Source organism: Apteryx mantelli, chromosome 3 (assembly GCF_036417845.1).
Source record: "Apteryx mantelli isolate bAptMan1 chromosome 3, bAptMan1.hap1, whole genome shotgun sequence".
Classification (NCBI taxonomy): domain Eukaryota; kingdom Metazoa; phylum Chordata; class Aves; order Apterygiformes; family Apterygidae; genus Apteryx; species Apteryx mantelli.
In genome coordinates this window covers 106764334-106785850 of record NC_089980.1, presented here as the reverse complement: position 1 = coordinate 106785850, position 21517 = coordinate 106764334, and the positions used below count along the sequence as shown (strand labels likewise).

General features: G+C 37.7%; 1 protein-coding gene across 1 annotated transcript in view; it reads left to right on the top strand.

Annotated features, from left to right (window-relative positions):
* The window catches only part of LOC106492492 (collagen alpha-1(XIX) chain-like), a 151024-nt gene that overhangs the window by 1729 nt on the left and 127778 nt on the right, over positions 1-21517 (top strand). The window contains exons 3-4 of the mRNA XM_013952343.2: positions 13374-13547; positions 15534-15663. Coding sequence (XP_013807797.2) covers positions 15570-15663 — 94 coding nt within the window. The 5' untranslated portion in view covers positions 13374-13547; positions 15534-15569. The remainder of the gene's footprint in view (positions 1-13373; positions 13548-15533; positions 15664-21517) is intronic.

The following is a 21517-nucleotide window of genomic DNA, read 5'->3' as shown; positions in this document are numbered from 1 at the left end:
TCAGAGGAAAGAAGCAGTGCACAAAATGTGCACACAAAAAGGTAGCACACAGATCATACCTGTTGGTAGAGGCTAAGGACAACAAGATCTTTCACAAAGCACATTTTCAGTCACTTCAAGAACTCTCTCTGGTGGGAATCTGGTGTGAAGAAGAATTGACTATACATACTGGAAGAGTTGATAGCCAAGTTATCAGCTGTTCAGTGTAGGCTACATAAAAGATGTAATGCAAATGCAATCTGTAAAGAGTTTGGTTTCATGGGGTATCAGGATACTTAATATTAGAAGAGGATATTTTATGGCCAGGAAGTGGGCTTGTTCAGCATGGAGAAGAGAAGCCGTTAGGGGACCCAACAGCAGCCTTCCAACACATGCAAGAAGGACATCAAGAAGATGAAGGTAGGCTGTTCTCAGCGGTACTTGGTGGGAGGATGAGAGATGACAGGCACAAGCTGAAATGAGAGATGTTCTGACTGAATATAAGGAGAAACCTTTTCACCATGAGAACAGCCAGGCATTGGAGCTGGTTGCCCTGAGAGGTTTTGCAGTCTACATCCTTGGAGGTTTTGAGGAGCTGACTGGATAAAGCCCTGAGCAAGCTGTTTTGACCTGATAGTTGACCCTGCTTTGAGCAGGAGGTTGGACTGGATGGATGGCCTCCTGAGTTCCCTTCCAGCCTGAATTATCTTATGATCCTCTGTGTTAGAGGCCCCATGGACTTGCTATATACAGGTTATTCACATATCATTATCAGAAATCCCAGGAAGAAATAAGGGATACCTGCTGCAGCTACACTAGGCTTATTTTGCTAGTATAAGATACCAATATTCCTATACTGGTGAAGTAATTCTAGTGTTGACATTGCTTAAGCTGCTCCCTTCCTTACCTAGTTTTATCAATCGTTTATTTTCAGTTTGTTATACTATGCATCAGTTCATCTTTATCATGTTTGGGCACAACCTCCACTGTGCAGGCACTGTATATTACTGGTCTTCTAGCAAGAATGTATGTTTTACCTTGTTTTCTGGAGCAACAACTTATATGTGTTAATTAGTTCAGTTTTATTTCTATACACTTTTAAATAGCATATTCAGATGTGTGACATTTTCTATATTTTATAGATATGTTGCTTTTTTAACATTTTCAATTGTTTGAGCATTGACATTGTGCTCATTATTGAACTCACCATCATCCTTGCTCAGGTGGAGTTTTACACTGACAGTATTTGGAGCACCTTTGAAGCCTTAGCCTTCATAGATGGTAAATAGTTCGTGTTTTATTCTGTTTGGGCTTTAGTTTTGCTAACTTTTCTTCACAACCAGGGCTCTGTATTGTCCTTTGAGGTCCTCCATATGACTACCTTTAGGACGAGATTGATTCTGTACGTAAAGCAGGTCTGCAAGCATGGCTCTGATGCACCTTCTGGTATGAGAGGAAGCAAGTCTGAATGATGTTAATGACTGATTAGCTAGTTTTTTGAAATACAAGCCATTACAAATTAGGTTGGAAATGAAGGCTTTGCTAAGCAGATTCAAAACTCTTTTCAGTCAGACTTTTCCCATTCCAATTTTCTAGTTTTCAAAAAAATAAACAATGTTCTTACAAGTACTTAGAACATTCCCTGAAATTTGGAAATTGCTCAGCTGGCTTGCTGCAAAACTATCACATTACCTTCAGATAAACATCATTAAACTGAGCATAGGGCCTTGCTTCACCTGGCTAGAAATCACTGTGGATAGTTTGCAGTTGACATGAAAATGATTGAGCAGTAAATAATTATATGCCCATTTTCATAGGGTGATTTAGATTGCCCAGTAAACAAGTGATATAGCAAAACCAAAGGTAAGGTCAGACTAATAGGAATAAATAACACAGGTCTACGCTTACCAAATGCAGTACAGTATTTTGGAAAGCTGTAATGCCTAAAGAGTAGGTAATGACTTCTTGTGCACCATGATGGCTAAAAAGATATGGGCTTAAAAGAAAGAAATAATGAAGCTGGATTACTACTTTATATGGTATTGATGATATAACTATGCCATTATGTCTACTTCTGGCATCCAAGCACTCAGCATTCTAATTGATGTCAGTGAGCAAGAATGATTCCAGAAAAAAACTGTTTTGTAGTGAAAAACAAACAAAACAAAAGCCCTCAATTCATCTTTGTTATTCAGGAGAAGAGTTGATGATAGCCTAAGTTTGTACATGGAAATAAAGACTTCTGATACCGTAATGATATTTAATCTAACAGATAAAGGCATATCATAATCCAATGCCTGGAGTCTAAAGCTAGACAAATTAAGAGAGAAATGAGGCATGTAGCAAAAAATTTCATAAATATGGTTAACCACTGCAACTCAGCTTAGGAATGTGGTAGAATCTCTATAATTTTATATACTTAAAACTAGATCAGATATCTTTGTGGAAGAGGAGGTATAGCTCACCTAGAAATTATGAATTTGTCAGAAATGAAATTTTATCATCTAGATTATGACAGAAATCAGGAAAATTAGTTGTGACAGGTAGTAAAATATCAGGAGGGAATGAGGCTCTAAGACAGGACCCTGTGGAGGGAGAACTTTTGGAAGCAGTTTAGCATGCCCAGCTGAAGAAGCTTCAGCAGCGAACCATTGGGACAGGGAGAGAGGAACAAACAAGCACGAAGCTAGAGTCAAGGGAGGCTTTCTGCATCACAGAGAAAACCCAAGCCCAAGTCTCAGTGATGACAGCTAAGACAAGACTTTTTGGGAGACCCAGAAGGCTCTGTGAAACCTAAGTAACAGTTAATGCTGCTAAATTACCAGGAGAATGGGAGGAAAGAGATCAATCCTTCAAAGATACAGGGGGCTGTGAGTAGACTTGTTTTCAAACCTTTTTATTTAATCTGTAATAGAACTGATTTTTTTCTGTTTAAGGACTTACTTTGTTACAAGTTCTGTAATGTCTACTTTTAGATATGAGGAATCTTTGAATTTGATCAGTTCCAGAGTAACATGCAGGCAGCTCCCTGGCCAACTCGTGGTCAGTTACAGAGATTATGGCCTTTTAAATGTATGGATGATAACATGCATTCAAAGCCTGCTGAAACAAAGATCAGGGGTTTGCTCTCATGAATTTGCTTTTTCATAGTATTTAGCTATCTTTCGGTAACAACTAAACAAAACATTGGTTAATCTGTAAATAGCTAGATACATCACCGGTGGTCTGACTGGAGGTTCCAGATCAGGAACTCCAGCAATCACTAGAGGAGAGGAAAATAAGTAATCTACACACAGTGAGGGCTGGAAAGGGATGAAAAAGCAAAGCAGAGGAAAGAACCTCAACCATACCAAAAAAAAAATACTGTATTGACTTCAGCATACTGTTACTGACTCTATCATAATCCAGACAAAAAGCTCACAAAGGCTCAGCTTCTATATTATATTTCAGTTTCTGGGTTACAAAGGTTTGTCTATTCTTTGTTATTGTTCAAGTCATGTTATTACCACTAAACACAGCATAGCCTGGGAGCCACAAAAGCCTTTCTGGCAAACACTAACATTCTGGCATGTTTATTTCTTATATTTCCTCTCTGAGGATCACAGGAAATGTTGGTAATACTTTCTATTTGGAGTGAAAACCTGGCTTCATTAAAGTCTCCAGTACTCCTAGCTTATAGCAAAAGCAACAGCAACTTAATAGGGATCATAGAAACCAGGTGTGAAATTCTGGCCCAGCTGAAGTTTACAGCAGAGCATACAATGACTTCAGGAAAGCCAGAATTTCACTCTAAATAAAAGATCTTACCAGCACTTCCTGTGATCTGCAGAAAGGCAAAATGTTTTACTCCTACTAACTTTCTAATTCTTTTCCACTCATTCATTCCAGTGGGAGACTAGAATGGACTTGTATAGTAGTGGTCTCCCACAGATTACAGAAGACAGAATGGGTATATGTTAAGAAAGCAAATTTGAAAACAGGAGATGAGGTGATTAATAGAGCTAGTATTGGTCCTGTAGGAGAAAGTTTCTTTTGGGAGAAACGGTAAGAAAAGGAATGACAAAATTTCATTTCTTAGATAAGAATTCTTTCAACTTCAGGGCCACTAAATTAGACATTAAGTTAATGAAGTTACTTCGGAAGTTTTTTGGTGGTATTGTTTTGCTAGTGAGGTGTGTTTCTTTGGATTTTGTTTCTTCTTGCATTGTGGTTTTCTTGTTCTTCTCAGTGTTGATAGTTTTTCAGTTAAATACTGTTAGAGGTACTTCTCAACTGTGTCAAAATTAGGAAGTTTTTTTTTTTTTTTTAATAAATATGTTAACTTTAGAGAAATGAAGTTAAATACTACTGAAAGGGGGGAAAAATTATGGCTTGACTGTATATTTCTGGGACATCAAAAGCATACCTGTTAGCTGCATGATAAAAGTAAGATCAAGTCCTTAATGCACTATGATGCACAGTCTTTGTTAAATGTCCACAAGTGTAATTAGCCGCATAGTGATATGTCACTTATCTCATCGTATTGTTACAATAAAATGCTTACAGGGCTCTAAAACTGATGAGATCTAAAACAGATTTGTCTCACATGACAGTCTATACCCAAAGAGATTAAGTGCATCTGATTTAATCAACATTAGCTATTAGCTGTTTACACTAACACTCAGAGAGATACAGCAGAGTCCAAAACAATCCATTTGGCTACCCTGTGTCAAATAACGTTCTAGTCTCTTAACTTGAGCTTCTGTTTTTTTCATTATATTTTATTGCCTCAGCTCCTGACTTTGTCATACTAGTAAATAATTCAAAGAAAGATTATAAGTAAATCATTAAATAAATTAGATGTTTTATTGTTTTAGATATTTTAGCACTATATTACATATTAATATTAGGTATTATTAAATATTTAAATATTAGATATTAATATTGTGTATTATTAAATATTTAAATAATGTAGTTGTTTTATTAGCTGTTAGCCAAAAAACAAAAGCTGTGAGAGTAATAAAAAAAAGGAAGAAAAAGTGCACATAGGTGAGCACTGACAGCCTCCCATAAGCTAAATATTAAAAAATCTTTCCCTTCTCCTGCCCCTTTTCCTTGTCTGAGGTTTCCTTGTCTTGATAGCCTGCTGGTTTGCTCCAGGCTGAAGACAAACTGTCATCATGCATTCAATGAAAATGATTAGGGAGTTTGGTGAGACAGCATGTTTGAATCCAACATAGTGACCATAGGTTAGCCTGAGAAGTATTTAAAATTTCTGAACCAACTTCTGACATGAAGATAAATCCAAGATGGTGAAGATCTAAAGAGTTACCACTAGCTGTCTGTACTCCCTAAGACTATTTAGAATATAAGTGGAGAACTCTCTTCTATTAATTTGAAATTTCATCTCTTAATACCCTGAGAAAATTGCAGGAGAGGAAAATATCCACTAAAAATGCCACCTAAAATTCTACCATATAGAAGTGCTTAGTTGAGGGTTACATTAAAAAAGGATATATACCTCTTTACTGTAGTACAACATCAAGTTTGTGTTAATAAAGCTGTTGAGAACAGCTGCTCTGAATGTAAATGGGAGAGTTTTGGACAGACACAACTGAAGATTCTTAATTAATCATTTGTCTGTTTCCAGGGCTTGTGGAATCTTCCCTTAAGTCCTCTGTACAGACTTTGGTTTAATTAAAAATATGAACTACATTGATTTAAGTCAGTTACGTTTATTTTGTGAACAATTTACATAATTGTAAAAATGTGTTATAGTAGTTTAGGTCATTTTTATAGTCAATTTTTAGGCATATGTAGAATGTAAATATTTCTAAGTATATAAGACTATCTACATACAAAAGCTGTACTAGTCTTACTAAACAAATTTAAATAAACAGCTATTTAAATAACTAAATAAACACTGGATGCCTACAGATTCTGTAAAACCTTTAACCAAGGATCTTAAGCACAGATTCATCTCGCCTAACTTCAGAAACTTAGTAGTCAGGTTGGAGTTAGGAATGCTGTCACCCTAAAATCAAGGAAGAGAGGCACTTCCAGAGGGCAGTTAATCCAAACTCTAGACCCATGGAGAATATATTCTTACTCTAGGCATCTCAGGTGCCTCAAGTAACATGACTTACATCCAGGCTTTACCACATCTGCTATTTAAGTTCCTATTTACAGATGTAATCAAAGTTATGTGATTCCCTTGGCCTAAACTAACTGACACTGCTTCAAGCTGAATTTAAACTGATGTTTAAATTGCTTTTGGTTTATTAACTCTGTGGTCTTTACAGTAAAGAAACATGCCAAATCGAGTACTTGTAGTCCTTTGTCTTCCTGCAGTTCCAGATGTGTGCTCAGTACAGACAGCTTCTCCCTCAGTGCATTGGTACCATAAAGAACTGTGAGATGCACTCAGAAGTCCTGCAGATTTATGTAGGAAAGCTCAGTGCTAGAGAGGACTCTGAGGAAGGCTTGCAATTTTGGTCATTCATAACTAGGCTAGTCTAAGCTGGTATTCAAACACAGGGCCTGATACCCAGAAATACTTCTGTGGTGAAGATGCACCCTCTGTAAAGACAAATGCTGAATGTTACTATCCTGTGTGCCTGATGCAAGGTCTTGTTTTCTGTTATGGCTAATTATGAAACTATGTATTGTTACATTCTATGGTTAGAGTAGGGTTTTTTTTTATTCCTATCAACAGGCTTATCTTATTCAGCTTCAGCTTCCTTCTAAATTTATTCTCCAGGAGTCAAATCCTCTGTAGAAGTAAATTTTAAAGTTCCCTTGAAATCAATGAAGCATCTGTAACATGAGAACTGTTCCTTAAATAAATAACTTTTCTATTCTAAGCTCTGGGAAATGGAACAATACTGCACTAGGAGAGATGAACTCAGTGTTGCTGATGAATATCTAAGCAGTCAGTCTTAAAACAGATCGTTCCATTTGTTCTTAGACCTGACCTTGTAATTTTGATATGTAAGCCAAAATCGGTTCCCAAGTCAGTCTGAAGACATATCAAGCTATATTTATTCATACTGAAAAGATTTGGGTGAGCACAATTTTATTACACAAAATTTGGTATCTTACTGAAGAGTAACGCACACAAGTGGGACCTAAGTACGGATTCTTCTTTAAAGACAGCCTGTTAGCATCTCATCAATGTACTCCCCTTCAGGAGAATGGAAATAATAAAATGTATAAAAATAATTTGTATAAAAATGTACTAAAATATATAATTAAATAATATTTATTTAAAATAATTAAATAATTAAATCTTCAGTCTTTGGCCTGAGGTGACAGTTCATCTTCCCAGCATAATCTTGTATAATTAAATACTTTCTTTACTATGTATCTATATCAGATACTACTACTCTAATAATTATAGATTTTATCTGCTGGTTTAGATATGGACTCTAAATGCACCTGAACAATTTTGCATGTGAAAATACTGACTCACTAAATGGTTGCAGGATCCTACTTTATGTTGTTGCAGCATGGTTAGTTTCAGCACTAATGTTGAGTCAATGACTAATTGGCAAGATTAAGTTAGGTACTCAGTTGAAACTATTAAAAAGTTATATATGGGTTCCACTTATATGACTTCCAAGAAAGAGGAGAATCAGAACTGTTTCTAGCTCTTCCGAGCTTCATCAAAGTGGCACGTTCATGTTAAATTGCTTGGCCTTGCTCCAAAATTAAATTAATCCATGGTGTCCAAACCAGATTTGAAGTGCCAAAAATAAACAATTTAAAGGTTGATACCAATGCTGTGCTCAATACAGTATACAGCTAGATCTGTTTTCTTTAAGAATCTTCTATTTATTCATAATGCTGTCTTTTGTAGGAGCTAATGTTTCATTTTTCATTCCTAATAAATAGTAAAATTTATTTGAACTGTACTGCCCAGGGATCCAAATAGTCTTGCAAACACTGTAGACAGGCTATGATAGATTCTTTTTTCCTTTGAAGTGTTATTTTCTATTAGTGCACACATTCTCCGGCTCCCCAAAGTAGCCATATACACAGGATGACTTAGGATGTTGACTTGCCATATGTATAGGCAGTACGTCATTTTAGAGGGCACACAACAGCTAGATTTTTTTGCATGTACTTCTATCTCGTTTTTAGCTACAGCCTTTAGATACTATTGAATTCCGAGTTCTTTTACATCTCAGATTGTGACTAGTAGTTCTAGTCAGACATCAAGCTGGCATAAATCTGTATAACTGTTGACTTAAAAGTATAACATTGCTTAAATCCTGAGAATATTTACTCCTAGATGAAAGGCAAATAAAGTATATGGACGCAGAGATATGGATTAAATAAGCACTTACTTTGACTTTCAAATTTATTGTGCCCATTTATTTAGCAATAAATATGAATAAAATACTTGCAATTTTATTATTTCATTTTTATGTTGCTTTACAGTATTGAAATTGAACATTAAAATAACATAATGGTAAACAGCTCTGCATATAATCAAGGTCTTGGATGTGTTAATATGATTGTAGCTACTATATTGATAAAATTGATGCATACATTTACCAATTGTAGTCTTGCACAGGCAAATTTATAGAAGTTATTTTCTAAAAAAGTTGAAAGTACCATTCATAATTGGACCTAAAAGCATTGTACTTAGGATTATAGTATTCTGTATTTAAATAAAACTTTGAGCAAACTACCTGGATAGGAAGGACACAACAGTAGGAGACAGTGGCTAACAGTGAGACCTGTAATTAAACAGACATATCTGTCAGAATTTAAAATGGACTTTTAACTGACATTCTTGGGCTACCTGTGCTTTGTCTTCCTAAATTTTAAAAGGCAAGTGCAGACCATAGAGCCTTTTAGTCTTGTCTCTGTCTATAGGTTACCCTTTAGGTCTAAAAGGCTTAAACAGCCCAGAACGTTTGTAGAATCTTAAATTTAGGTGATACTTTCCTTTGCTCTTCACCTACCTTTTTATAATAATTTGCATTATAGCAATTTTAGATTAATGTATTTCAGTGCTTTACAGATGTTTTCAGCCTATGCAAAGGATTTTAGAATACTCATGCAGAAATATTGAGCAAAACCCTGTAATTTGCAGCACAGCTGCCTAAAACCTGGCTTTCATCTTTTCATTTTGTGCAATGACTTTTAAAGACATATAGGTACTTCTAAAACAAGCTAGATGATGTGGCTTGCGTGTGACTTGTTTTGGGAAACCACCTTTCAGCCTTTCTGCTCACTGCCCACTTTTGCCTTGCACAAGATAAAAGCCACCAAAAGGCATCGCTTCCTGCTTTACAGGCAGGGTGGCTTCCATAGGGCAAGAAAAACAGTGGTGTGTGTATTTTTCCATTTCTCCATTTCTTTGCCTGGTTCATGAAACAGTAGAACATGTGGCAAGTTGTTTGCATAATGGCGGTATAGTTATATACATGTGTATGTTTATCCATAGGAATATGAAGTGTGTCTTTAATAGATTAAGGACATACACATTTTGGCAGTGTTATTCTTAGCATTGTTTCTGTAAGCATATTTAGACAGTACTGATGTCATACCACGTTTTACAGTTTCAGCATTTGCACAAGTTTGAATAATTCCACTGAATTTTTGTACTAATGCTTTAAGTAGCAGTGTGTACACAGAAATATATTTGTTTTCCAAGTAATCAGGAGTACTTTACAAATTACATGACACAGCTGTTGACATGTTTGCAACTAGTAAATATAAACAACATATTAAGAATGCCATGTATTTACTTAGTAATGGATTTACTTTGAAATATATGTTCATTTTTAAGAAACATCTTCCATGTTAGAATCTCATAGCACTTAACATTTCACATGATTCAACTCCACATTATTTTTTGGAGATCGTGATTATCAGTGCCATTGGAACTGGAGGAAAAGCACAGAATCATTTTTTGTTACTGTGGCATTTATTATTATTTGTAAATGGTTACTTTAAGACATGTTATAAAGCGTCAAAGAAAAAGCAGAGAAAATAATGAGTGTGATTTGTTGAGCCAACACAATTAATATTGCAAAAGTGTAGCAGTAAGTATTCTCTCTGTATCTTTCTGACAGTTATTTTGGCCCCTTCACTGAAAATCTGAGAGCTTCCTAAGCAGAAAAAAGAAGTAGCAGGGTTTTTTTGTTCTCTTCTTCCTCTTCTATAGAAGAAATGGCATGACATATCCAGCTTTTCTGCTTGCTTTGCACTTGCGATATTTTGGGTGCTTAGTGTGTGTGTGTTCACATGCATGTAAATAACTCCTTTTTCATGTGCCTTCTGCCAAAGTTTCCTCATTTGAGTGACATCTTTACACCATTTACATCAGTGTCAAAATTTCTGTTAACTTCACCAAAGACAGGATTCCACCTATTTTGTCCAAGTTCCATCACAGTTCAGTCTAGTGTTTTTAGAAGCATTTATATTTTACTTCTTTCAGTGGTATGCAGTTGTCATGAGAAGCAAATCTTGCAAAGGGCAGAAAGGATCATCTGGCAAGAAACAATGCCACATAAGGGCTTAAACTTAAGAGTTTACTTAAAGAGTAGAAATAATAGACTCTCCATTCAATGAGAAATAGTGTGGTAAGGGGAGTTTCAAATTAATGTCTTTCTAGCAAGCTTTTTTCAGGTAGACTGCTGCTACTTTTAAAGAGTTTTGTCAGAGCTCAAGGTTTCATTCCTGTATGTGTGTTGTCATAAGCAACACTGAAGATAAAAATATGGGTGCAATAAGATGAAGACTAATCTGTTAGTACCAAACAGACAAGGGTGGATTGTGCTACTTGGCTTTTTTGGACATCTCATACCACTGAGAAAAAGCAACCAAGGTTGCTTAGAGAAAACTTTCTAGACAAAATAAGGGTTCCCCTCCCCTAAATTCTGTCTCCTTTTTCCCCTGCATCTTGCTTGCAACTGCAGTTGTAATAAAAGCTGCTCAGCAGAGCAGCTCCCCTTTGGCACAAGAGACAGAGCATGTGTTCCACGTTTGTGCTAAAGCGTGATTTCAAACTTCTTAATTTCTCTCGCTTTTGCCTCTTGGCATATTTGCTCTGGCTCTTGCTTGGATTCAGGTCTAATCCAGTCTTCTGTATACAAGCGAGAGTTTTAGCTAAGCTGTGAGATAGCTGGAAAGCTGTTGCTACAAAGGTAATATAGGATATTGTCTGTTTGTTGCTGGTGTTGCAGCTCACATTGCATCATCAGCATTTCCTGTGCTTCCTGAATATGGAGTAGAAGAGGGCTGAGTATAGGCAATGCTTTTTGTGGAGTACGCTAGTAATTCTTTGCAGGTAGACTTGAGCACAGGTGATTTGAATTTTTAAGCTGTTCATGGTGCAGAGAAATTTTGCCAGTTGTGACTTTGCCTCTTATATCGCAGGAGAAAGAGAGAGAGAAGCTTTTCTTGGCTCCTGAGAGAAGTCTGTAAACGCCTAGGTTTTCCTTGTTCCCAGTTTTTCTATCACTTGTCATTCAAGACAGTATTCACTAGTATGAACAATGTTAGTCCATACGAAGGCTGTCTCTACTGCTCAGGTGCTCAAATGATATAAAGCAGTGGAACTCCATTGACTTATGTGAACTGGCCTAATCCCATTTAGTTGAAAATCTGGGCTAGAGTATAGGAAGTGTATATATTATCTGGGGAACGTTGAAGTAGTTTCTAATTCTTCTCTTTATTGCTCCCATAATGACGGGGAGTGTTGTGGAATTGGCATGGTGCAAATGAGGTATTTTTAATTTTCTATTTGGAGCGTAGCTATCTCAATAGGTAGAAAAACATCCTTGGTTTCAGGGTATGTTTCATTATGACTTCACAGGAAATGAAGACAGAAAAGTTGGATATGGACATTCAAGCAATACTGAAACTTTGAGAGGCAGAAATATTTCTTTAAAGGATGAACTAATTGCATGTGCAAAGTGTTATGCAATTGAAAATGTTTAGCTATTAGAGAGCTTAAATTCACTGAAATTAATCCGAATGTGTATGGTCCATTTTAGCAGAGCTGAATCCACATATTTAGGGTACGTGAAATGAAGCAAAACAGAAGGAATTTAAGAATTTATAGTTTGAAAGAGCAATGAGAAACTCAGTTTTTTCAAATCACTAGTGATGATGTCTTTCACTAGGAGCAGAGCTTTTACAAAGGGTCTTTCAACTGAGGATCTCAAAACTCTTTTTGAAACATTGAATTAGGGCTCAACACAGAAGCCTTTATCAAATGAACAGTCTCAAGGCAAAGGAAGTGCTCAAATGATTTGTCAGCTGTAGGACTGGGCTCTCGAGCCTCACCCTGGGAGGTAGGGAAGCTTTACTTTTTATATTTTACAGAATGGGAAACTGAAGTCTAAGGGAAGCATGACTTGCCCAAAATGACAGTGCAAGTCTGTGGCAAAGTTGTGAATTAAACCAACACCCAAGTAGACACGTACCTAAGCTGCAATTTCGTCTTTCTCTTGTGATTCTAAGTTAGGAAGAACAGCAATAATTTTGATATTTTAAACCAAGATGGTAATCATGTCCGTCCAGGTGATTCGTTTATTATCCTGTTAACTTGTCTTGGTTGAAATGAGAAAACACTGGTCAGAATGTGTTGGGGGACAAAGCAAAAAGGTAACCTTAGGAGTTTTCTGATCTTAAGACTAGTTGAGCTAAATTCATGTTAAGCTGGTAAATTTTCACATAATCAGTCATCATGAGTCACCATAACTTCTTTTACAGGTCAGAATGGTTCTACTAGGAAAAAAATAGAATGTGTCTTTAATGTATACAAGTGAGATTCATTTACTTAAAACCCTGTTCTCTCTACCTCCTCTGTATACATCTCTAGTCATTTTATTTTTCTGTCCTTCTATCCCCTGGTTTACACGGGTAAAATGCAATACAGAAAACTGCCACAAGCGCACTTAGAGAACCTGTGAAAAGTGCAGTTTAACATATTCAAATGCAAGTTAGTGGCAGTGCTAAGTGTCAGCATTTTAGCATAGACAGATGATATTGCAGAGCAAGAACATTCTGGTTTGTAAATGCTAGATTTTAAACAGCATAATAAATGTCAATCATCTGCTGTGCTTTGCAGCATCAGTGCCATAAATAGGTGCACTCTCTTGGTTACTTGGATGGCTGATTTTAAATTTATGATAAAGTATATAAAATTAATTATGTGTGCTTACACTTAAGTGTTAAAAGCCAGTTCCTGCTAGTGTGCTAATGTACATAGTCAGTTCCTTACAACTAGAAACCAGACGCTCTTTCATTCATGCATTCATATGCTGGCAATTTTATTTGTGGAACTGTTTGGGGGGAAAAAAAAACATTTCTTACATTGTTACTGCACTTGGGATATATTAGTATGATTATGTAAAATGTGTGTGTGGCTTACTGTTTGTCCTTTCTTGCAGTGTATTCTGTGCTCACTGGGTGGGAGGGTCACGCTGTGTGAGACTAATAAGGACAGAGCTGCATCCCCCTCTACCACTCTTTGGAGACTCACTCCAGCAACTCCTCAGCACTACAGCAGCGTCGTGCAGGCATTTACTGTGCTTCTGGGGGACATAGTAGAGCAAAAATTAAAGGTAAGCAGCTCGTATTTGTAGTCAATTGTCTAAACATCACACACACACACTCCTGTATTTGTGTGGTTTTTCTTTTCTTTTTTTCTTTTTTTTTTTAACAATTGCCAGCTAAGTTTATCACTGGTTTTGCCAGTTTTAAGTATATCCTACATAATGTCCACAATAACCTTTTAATATACAGTTATCAATCTGTGCTATAGGAGTGTGCTGATATGTTTGTGTGTGAATAAAGATATGTGTTAAAATATGCTAATCGAAACAGCCATAGTAAATTTGCAGGAATTTACAACAATGATTAGGCAGCGTTGCAAACTGGCACAATACTTAGCAGCATGTTCATTAATGTATACATATGCTTACGTTTAATAACGTATCCGTTAGTATGTATTTTTCTGGTTAGTATGCGTATGGAGTGGCCTAAATCCAGTTAGCTGAAGCGTTTGTGAATAGCGCCGTGTGCCGAAGGAACGGGAAAGGTTGCCGAGGCGCGGGGCCGGGGCAGGGAGGCCGGGGCGGCGGCGCCCGCTCAGGCGGCAGCGCGCTGCCCCGCCGCCCCGGGGCCGCCGGCGGGGCGGGGGCGGGGGCGGGGCTCCCCGCGCTCCCTTCACCTGTCCCCCGTGCCCGGGCGCGGCCCCCGCGGCAGCGCCGGGCCGGGGCAGCGGGGCTGCCCGCGGGCGGGCGCCGCGGCCCCGCGCACCTGGCCGCGCCGCGGAGGAAGCGCTGCCCGGGGCAAGCCGCTGCCCGGGGCAAGCCGCTGCCCGGCGCCGAGGCGCGCGGCGGAGGCGCGGGGCTGCTCGGCCCCGCTAGCGCTGCTGCCGGCCTTTGCTGAACACAGCCAACTTCACCGAGGAGGAACTGAGTTTGCAGTGCCGCTGCGCGACGGTGTGAAGCGCTCGCTCCGCCCCGCGGGGCCGCGGCGTGCCGGGCGGGAGCGGTGGGCTGCGGGTGAGCCCCAGTGCAGAGGTGTGGCGGCTGTGAGGAGGATGGCGATATTAGTTACTTAATTCGCGAGAGCCCTCCAGAAGATGAGATCCCTTGGCACGGCAGCTCGAGTGCATTACTGACGCCTGCTTGTAAAGCAGGTGCAGGAAATTAAATGATAATGTTCTTTGGCCATGTATTCTCTTTGCTGCCAGGGGAGAGGCTGGAAAAGTTAATCATGGTGTAGTTGCTGTCCGTACACGTGACTGAGAGAACAGCTCTCATGATGAATATGGTGCCTTACCAAAATAATTATAAAAATTTAATCTCTGCATCATATAGATACATTTTTCTTATCACATTTTCTGTAAGAAAAACAAATTATTTATCATTTATCTGTGTTCTGTGTATCTGTTATCATTTTCTGTGTTTCACTAATTTCATGTGTTTCTATAAATTGTAGTTGACTTAGAAGAAAGCTGGTATTGTGTTTAGAGGACAAAGATATATTGTTAAAGCCAGATTGTATTTTTTTTTTTTAAGATTTAAACTGTAAACTCAGTACAAGCTGCTCTAGGCCTTTGTATATTTTGCAAGGAAGAGAAATACTGTATTTTTCTTTGTTTTGCATTTACACCAAAAGAATTATATGTTGTCCTTGTTGGATTTGATGAGTACTTCAGCAGTCATTCACTGCTTTGTGACACCAAACAGTTAAGCTGTCGTATTTAAGTTTGAAAATCTAGGAGAAAAATAAAAAGAAAATTAGTCTTTACTAATGAAATGAAAATTTCTTGGCTTTATAGCTAATATCTTTGAGTTAATATTTCTGAAAGTATTACTCATGACCTTAATAACAGACTAAGGGAATATATTTGTCATTCATTTCTAAGTTCGTATGATTCTATTTTTTTATAGCTCTTTAAAACAGATAAATAGTATGTATTGTGTATGACTAGTGATTTACTCTTTTCTTTACAGTTAAATTCTTAGGGTGCTTTTCTGACGGGGTGAGGAAGAAAGAATAAGAAAACATGTTCTCAATATGAATATTTTCTGTTTCAGATTTGTGGCTGATTGTTCACATGAGTCCAGGGGGAGATGAAGTACCTTGGATCCTGCATAGTTTGGCTTTGTATGGCAGTCTTCCTCCTCCTTCCTCTTTCTGCTTCTGTGGCTGTCACTGACCAGACAGGTACTTCCAATGTTTTTGCCCATCGCAGACCAAAGGAACAAATCTCAGTACTGAAAGAATTAAAAAAAAAAAAGGTATATGAAAAACAAACGAACAATACAAGCAGTGCAATTACAAAGACCAGTGGTTTTATCTCTGTCCTTGAAGAAGTCTAAGTTTGAAGCAGTTTCAAAGCAGTCTTTCTGTTTCCTGTACTTGAAAGATGAACATTTGGAAGCAGTTATAGTTTCTGGGAGTTTTATTTTATACTTTCTAAAATTACCTTAAAAAAAAAAAAAGAAGATTCTGTATCGAGGCTTGCAAAACTTTATGAACAAGATCTTGTGGCTTAATTATAGGAGATCAGTGCTCACATTGACATAAACAACCTAATGCTCAAGTTAACCTAATCTAAACTAAATCCCCAAAGCAAGTCAAATGCTTCACCGATGCAGAGTAAGGCAGAACCTTGTACATAAGAAGACAGGGGAAAGGGATATAATATTGTTTAAAGTAAAGGCTTAGTTACCCATCTTCTACAAAGTTACCCTGACTTCATTTTCTTATTATCAGCATGTTAACTCATTCTCTTAGCTAACACAATGGTCTCTTTCTCCAGCTCCTGTTCCGTTATCTGTTTAATGTCCTTTACCTTGGCTATCCTGACTGCAGTAAATTCTCTGTTAAGCACATATCACTTGTGTGTTTGTAGAAAAAGAAATTGTCAGTTTTTTGGAGTTGCTCAGCCTTAGTGTGTACCTCAGCTTTCTAGAATTTTCCTACAATTGCTAACAAGGAGAAAATGTTAACTGCTATTTAAGTAGAAATAGAAAGTATTTGTTTTTCTTTTTTTAAAAAACAAAACTTATTTTTAGTAATGCTCGTTTTTGAGAAACCTGATGGGAGATAATGGAAGCTATGAGTACACGATACCTTTGAAACTCGGCAACGCCTTTGAAACTCGGACCCAAGAAATTTAAAAACTCAGCAACTAGCGTAACAGTCCTTTCACTGCTCCTGGAAAAAAGAAATAGTAATATTTAATAAATACTAATTGTAATGTTTGAGCTCCAGGGTAGCAATAATGCACTATGGAGAATCTGAATTTAAGTCAAAGACCTTTTTGCCTTATACTCTTCAAGCAGCAAAGCTGAGTGCTCCAGACATAAATTATTCTTAACCCCTGGGAGGGAGTGAGCTGTACATACTAGCTCTGCAATCATCCTCTTTAGCTGTCTGAGGGACTGTGTTGTCTTATCTGTTGTTCCTCGCTGGAGGATTGCAGAGGGGAAGTTTTAAATGCTAGAAGAGTGTGACTGCACAAGGTTCCCTAATAATGTAAATGTATAATTTGAATAACCTTAAAACAAAATGCCGGGAAGTATTCTCCTTTTTCTTTTGTTGTCTAATGAAAAGATATCTTAGTAAAAGGTAAACCAGTCATAGAAAATGTGACAGATAGAGTAAACTGAGAGTAGGCAATGCATCTGAATTGTACATTATGTTCTGTTAGAAGTTTGTGGCTGGGCAGCAGGGAGAGAGGTTGCTGTTTTCCCTAACCTGGTTGCTACAGATGGATCAAATATGTGTCAAAGGGAACCACTGGGATGAAGAGGAGAGGTAGAACCTCTTCTGAAAATAACTCAGGGTGTGCAATTGAGAGAAGCTCCGGCAGTATGGGGTGGCAGGGGCAGATGATGAGGAATAACATGTAGAGAGCTGGCAGCATGAGAAGCTCTGCCTACAGCAGGGAATAGACTCAGCATGTAGCTTCAAGGCGACAGGAGGAAAGAAAGAGATTTTTCTAGAGACTGAATGGGTTGTTACCACCCAAAAAAGAAATACAGGTTATCGACCAGAAAGCAGGAGCTGAGAAAGAACCTGCCCTGCAAATGTGCAGTAGTCAGGGGAATAGGTGTGTTTGCAAGCATTTTTATTTAATGTGTCACTCAACTGAGCTGAGTATTCTGTTTCAAAATCGTCTTTTTCTAGTTTGATAAATTTTATGCGAATGAAACTGTTAGAAATCAGAAGTGTGCCCGTTTCAAGAAAGAGGGCCAAGTCTATTTGTGTTTTGTTTGAATCGAGATCCTATTTTGGAGAGTAAAATGGATTTGCTTGATGTAAAGTAGGCATGTAAAATGAATATGTAAAAGAAGAGAGAACTATTTAACTTCAGTTTTTTTGTTTTTTTTCATTAACTGACTCTCTTTTGGCCCTTTGTTATCCCCTACATATCAGTTCTGCTTCTGTCCTTCAAGATCTACCAAGGCTAATCATTTATCAGAAGGAAGCAATTATTTCTAAAGATAAAATATAGCAAGTTTAAGGGAGAGGTTTGGGTTATAAATCTGAAGTTCAGGAGTTCTCCATAGTCATGTTTTTGACTTGACTTCAAGAATAAAGTCTTTGTCTCTATTTTCTTTGTTGTCAACTAATTTTTTATTGTTGGGAGCATTTGGTTTTGGAACATGAACATGAGGTCTTTTTGTAGTGATACACAAAGTTTCAATGTGATTTTTCCTATTTTTTATATTAAGAATATTAATACTTCTGTCTCATTCCCAGATTATTGTTGCTTTGTTCAACTTTCTTTTACAATTACTTTTCTTCAAAATCACTTGCTAACCCATGACAAATGTAGCATAAACAAAGTCCTGGGACTGTCAGCCACAGTGAATTTCCATTGCCTTTTGACGTGGAATGCATTGTGAAAAGTATTGCCTCTAGATCATAATTTTAGATAGGCACTTTAACCCAAATACAGTGAATGGTTTCAAGCATGCAGATCAGTTCAGCTTTTCTTTTCAGTTTTCTTGTTCCAGTACTTAGATAATCCTCAAAGATACCATTTCTGTAGTTACTCTCGTATAAAATGCATTCATTACATTTAAAGAGTTTAAACTCTCAAATTGAATATTTAAGGCTGGATCCACAGGTTGTTGTTAGTATTGCAGTGTTTAAGCTACCCTGCCACTGTTGGATTCCTTAACTTGTCGTTAAATACCAAGGCTTCTCAGGCAGTGAATAAGGGGCTTTAGGTAACTAAGAATGTGGTTCACGAAAGCCTGTACATTGTGGGAAAGCCACTTCAGCTCGTCAGTAAGTAGTACTTTAGACAGACCCCATACCACAGAGGGAAATATTCTCGGCTACACGCATTCTCACAGAGTGAGGCCTGTAAATTAGATCAGCTTTTTTTCATGGAAAGCTAGAGAAAGAAGAAAACATTAACTCCTATGGCCAAGGTATTCACCTAGGATGTGAAATTCTGTTTTTTCAAAAATCCCTCTTCTGCATGGGAAAATCCAAGTCTCCAATGTCTAGTGTGAGTATCCTAATGTTAGAACTCCATTGGTGTGGATTTCTTAATGTCTCCTGCCAAAGTTGTTATATTATTTACTAAATCTAAATAGTCCTTGGACTTGGACTTGACTTTCCTGTATCAACAACATTCAGTCTCTGCCTTTCATCTTCCCTACTTTGGTTTAATTAACATGTTTATTTTTAATGCAATATGAAGCAGCTTCCAGTGTGAAAGAGGAAAAAAAAAAAAAAATCACACCTGATTTTCTGGTTGCCCTGTTCTTGGTACTGCAGGTATGAAAGAGATCTGGTTTCTTGACCCTGTTTGAAAACAGGCCAGTGGGTGTTTGAAAACAGGATTCTCAGCTTCAGTATGAACACCTTAAAGGTGGACTTGTTAGATGTTGTTGCTGACCCACGTTGGTATGCCATGCACTCCAAAGAGTTTCATTCTGTCTATCTTTAGTCTGATCCAGTTAGAGTGCGAGACAAATGGATCCTCAGCTAATTTGGAATTCTTCCTGAAGCTTAGGTCTGGCGTATGATGTGGGAACATGGTAGGTGGGGCTTTGCTTTTGGGCTGCATTCATTTGACTGGTTATGTTTGCTGACAGAAACTTTGCTGCATGCAGAATGTGCACGTTGGTGGTGTTAGATAGCCCTGAAAACTTCACCTGAGTGTGAACTTCACTTATAAAGTAGCAGATAGGTACTTGCACAGTGAATCTAGCCATTATAGGTTACATTTAAACTGGAGAGGCCAAGAGTGCTTATTGGAAGCTACAGTTCCCAGCCAGGAAGTGCATACAAGAGACACATGTAAGAGTGAGACAGAAGCATGCACCAGTGTCTCCTGCCTCCTAGTTCTCATGGCAGGGAGAACTGGGCATGGGGCCTAGATGGAAGCTGCAGCGTGCTTCAGCAGGTGCCCTGCTCATTCCAAGAATTCAGGACATGCCATGGCATGTCCCAGCTGATAAGTCTAGATGTAGCCCCATTACTTGGAATTTATTTTTCTGCAAAATGTTATTATAAAAAAAGCTTTTCTTACTAGTGTCTTACTGGAGAGGCATAGATCACAGTGATCTGTGATCTGCCTGCTTGATTGACATATATACATGTTTATGTTTATAATATGTTGATAATAATTACGTTGATTTTTATAATAGTAAGCTCCTATAGTAGAGCTCATTGATTCCTAAAGATTAAGGTCTATAATCTGTTCTATGGGTAGGAAATTTCATTAATTTATAGGTATGTTACACTTCAGCTTTGGAATCACCATTTTAATATGAATTGTGGGTCTCAAACCAGACAAGGCAGTTTTACCAGGTGTAGAGTAATCTACTGTGTAAAGGTAAGCTTGTTCTTCATGCTGCTACATGGTGCATTGGTGTCTTGTAACAGGGCAGGTAGCTGCATGGTTTCCATACCTGGATTAGCGATAAGGATTTGTCTTGTTCTTTTTCTTTCCTGACTGCCTTCAGGTAGATCTCCTAATTCAGCTACCTGTAGGCTGAATGGGTAAACTGTCTGTTTTGTCTCAGGCCAAAAGAAATTATATATAAAGATCTTCTAGCATTACTAAAAATCTTGGAAGAGACTTGCTTTTTGTCTTTATAAACTATAACTATAGAAAGAATTTTCATCAATCTATAACACTAAAAGTTACCAGTCTTGGTTTGAAGAGCTTTTGGGTTTAGTATTTTAGTCTTTTGCCTTGGCTCTCTAGTAGAATAATGTTGAGCTAGAGGAGTGCATCAGCAACACGAGATGGAAGAAGAATCATAGTAACCCTTGCAGTTTTTCTGGGGATATGGGATACAACCAAGTAAGTAACACTTACATGGCTGTGTATGCTGTGAGTGTTATGCCACCGATAAAAATAGGTCCACAGTCTGGTCTGTGGCATGTGAGGAATCATTGCTATCATCTGGATAGCACAGAAATTAAGGCTTGATTCTTTATTTGGATATGGGAGAAAGGGGCTGGAGGGAATAAGCTGCGACCCCCTGATCCTTAGCCACTCAGCCTTCATATAAGTTAATGCTGCAAAAGAGTACAGTTTTTTTTTCCAAGTTCCTGTAGACATGTAGACCTTACTATAGCTGTTTCAGGTGAAATCCTCAACAGGTCATATCTGGCTGCTCTTATTATACGTGCTATAAAAAAAATGTAAGGAAAAAGTGATTCTGTCCCTTGGTCTTATATATAAAACCTTGGATGGAAACATGGAATTAAAAGAATGTTTGTTAGTGTATATTTGAAATGATGTTGTGACTTCAGCCACAATAGGATTCTTTTACACCAACATATTTCTTGTAGTTACACTCATGTAAAATTACTACCACAATTGCTACTGTAGAGTGGCTATAGATAAAAATCTGTAGTTTATAGCTTTTAGTTTAATAATCTGTATAAATGATTTAAGACTAGATTTGTAGATTAAAGAGTATCTAAGGTGAGCCTGTTTCTCTCCCTTAGGGTGCGTACATCAAATAGAATATTGAAAGTGCTGTATATGTTAGTATGTAATTCCAGGGAATGCATTTCACACAACATAAAACTC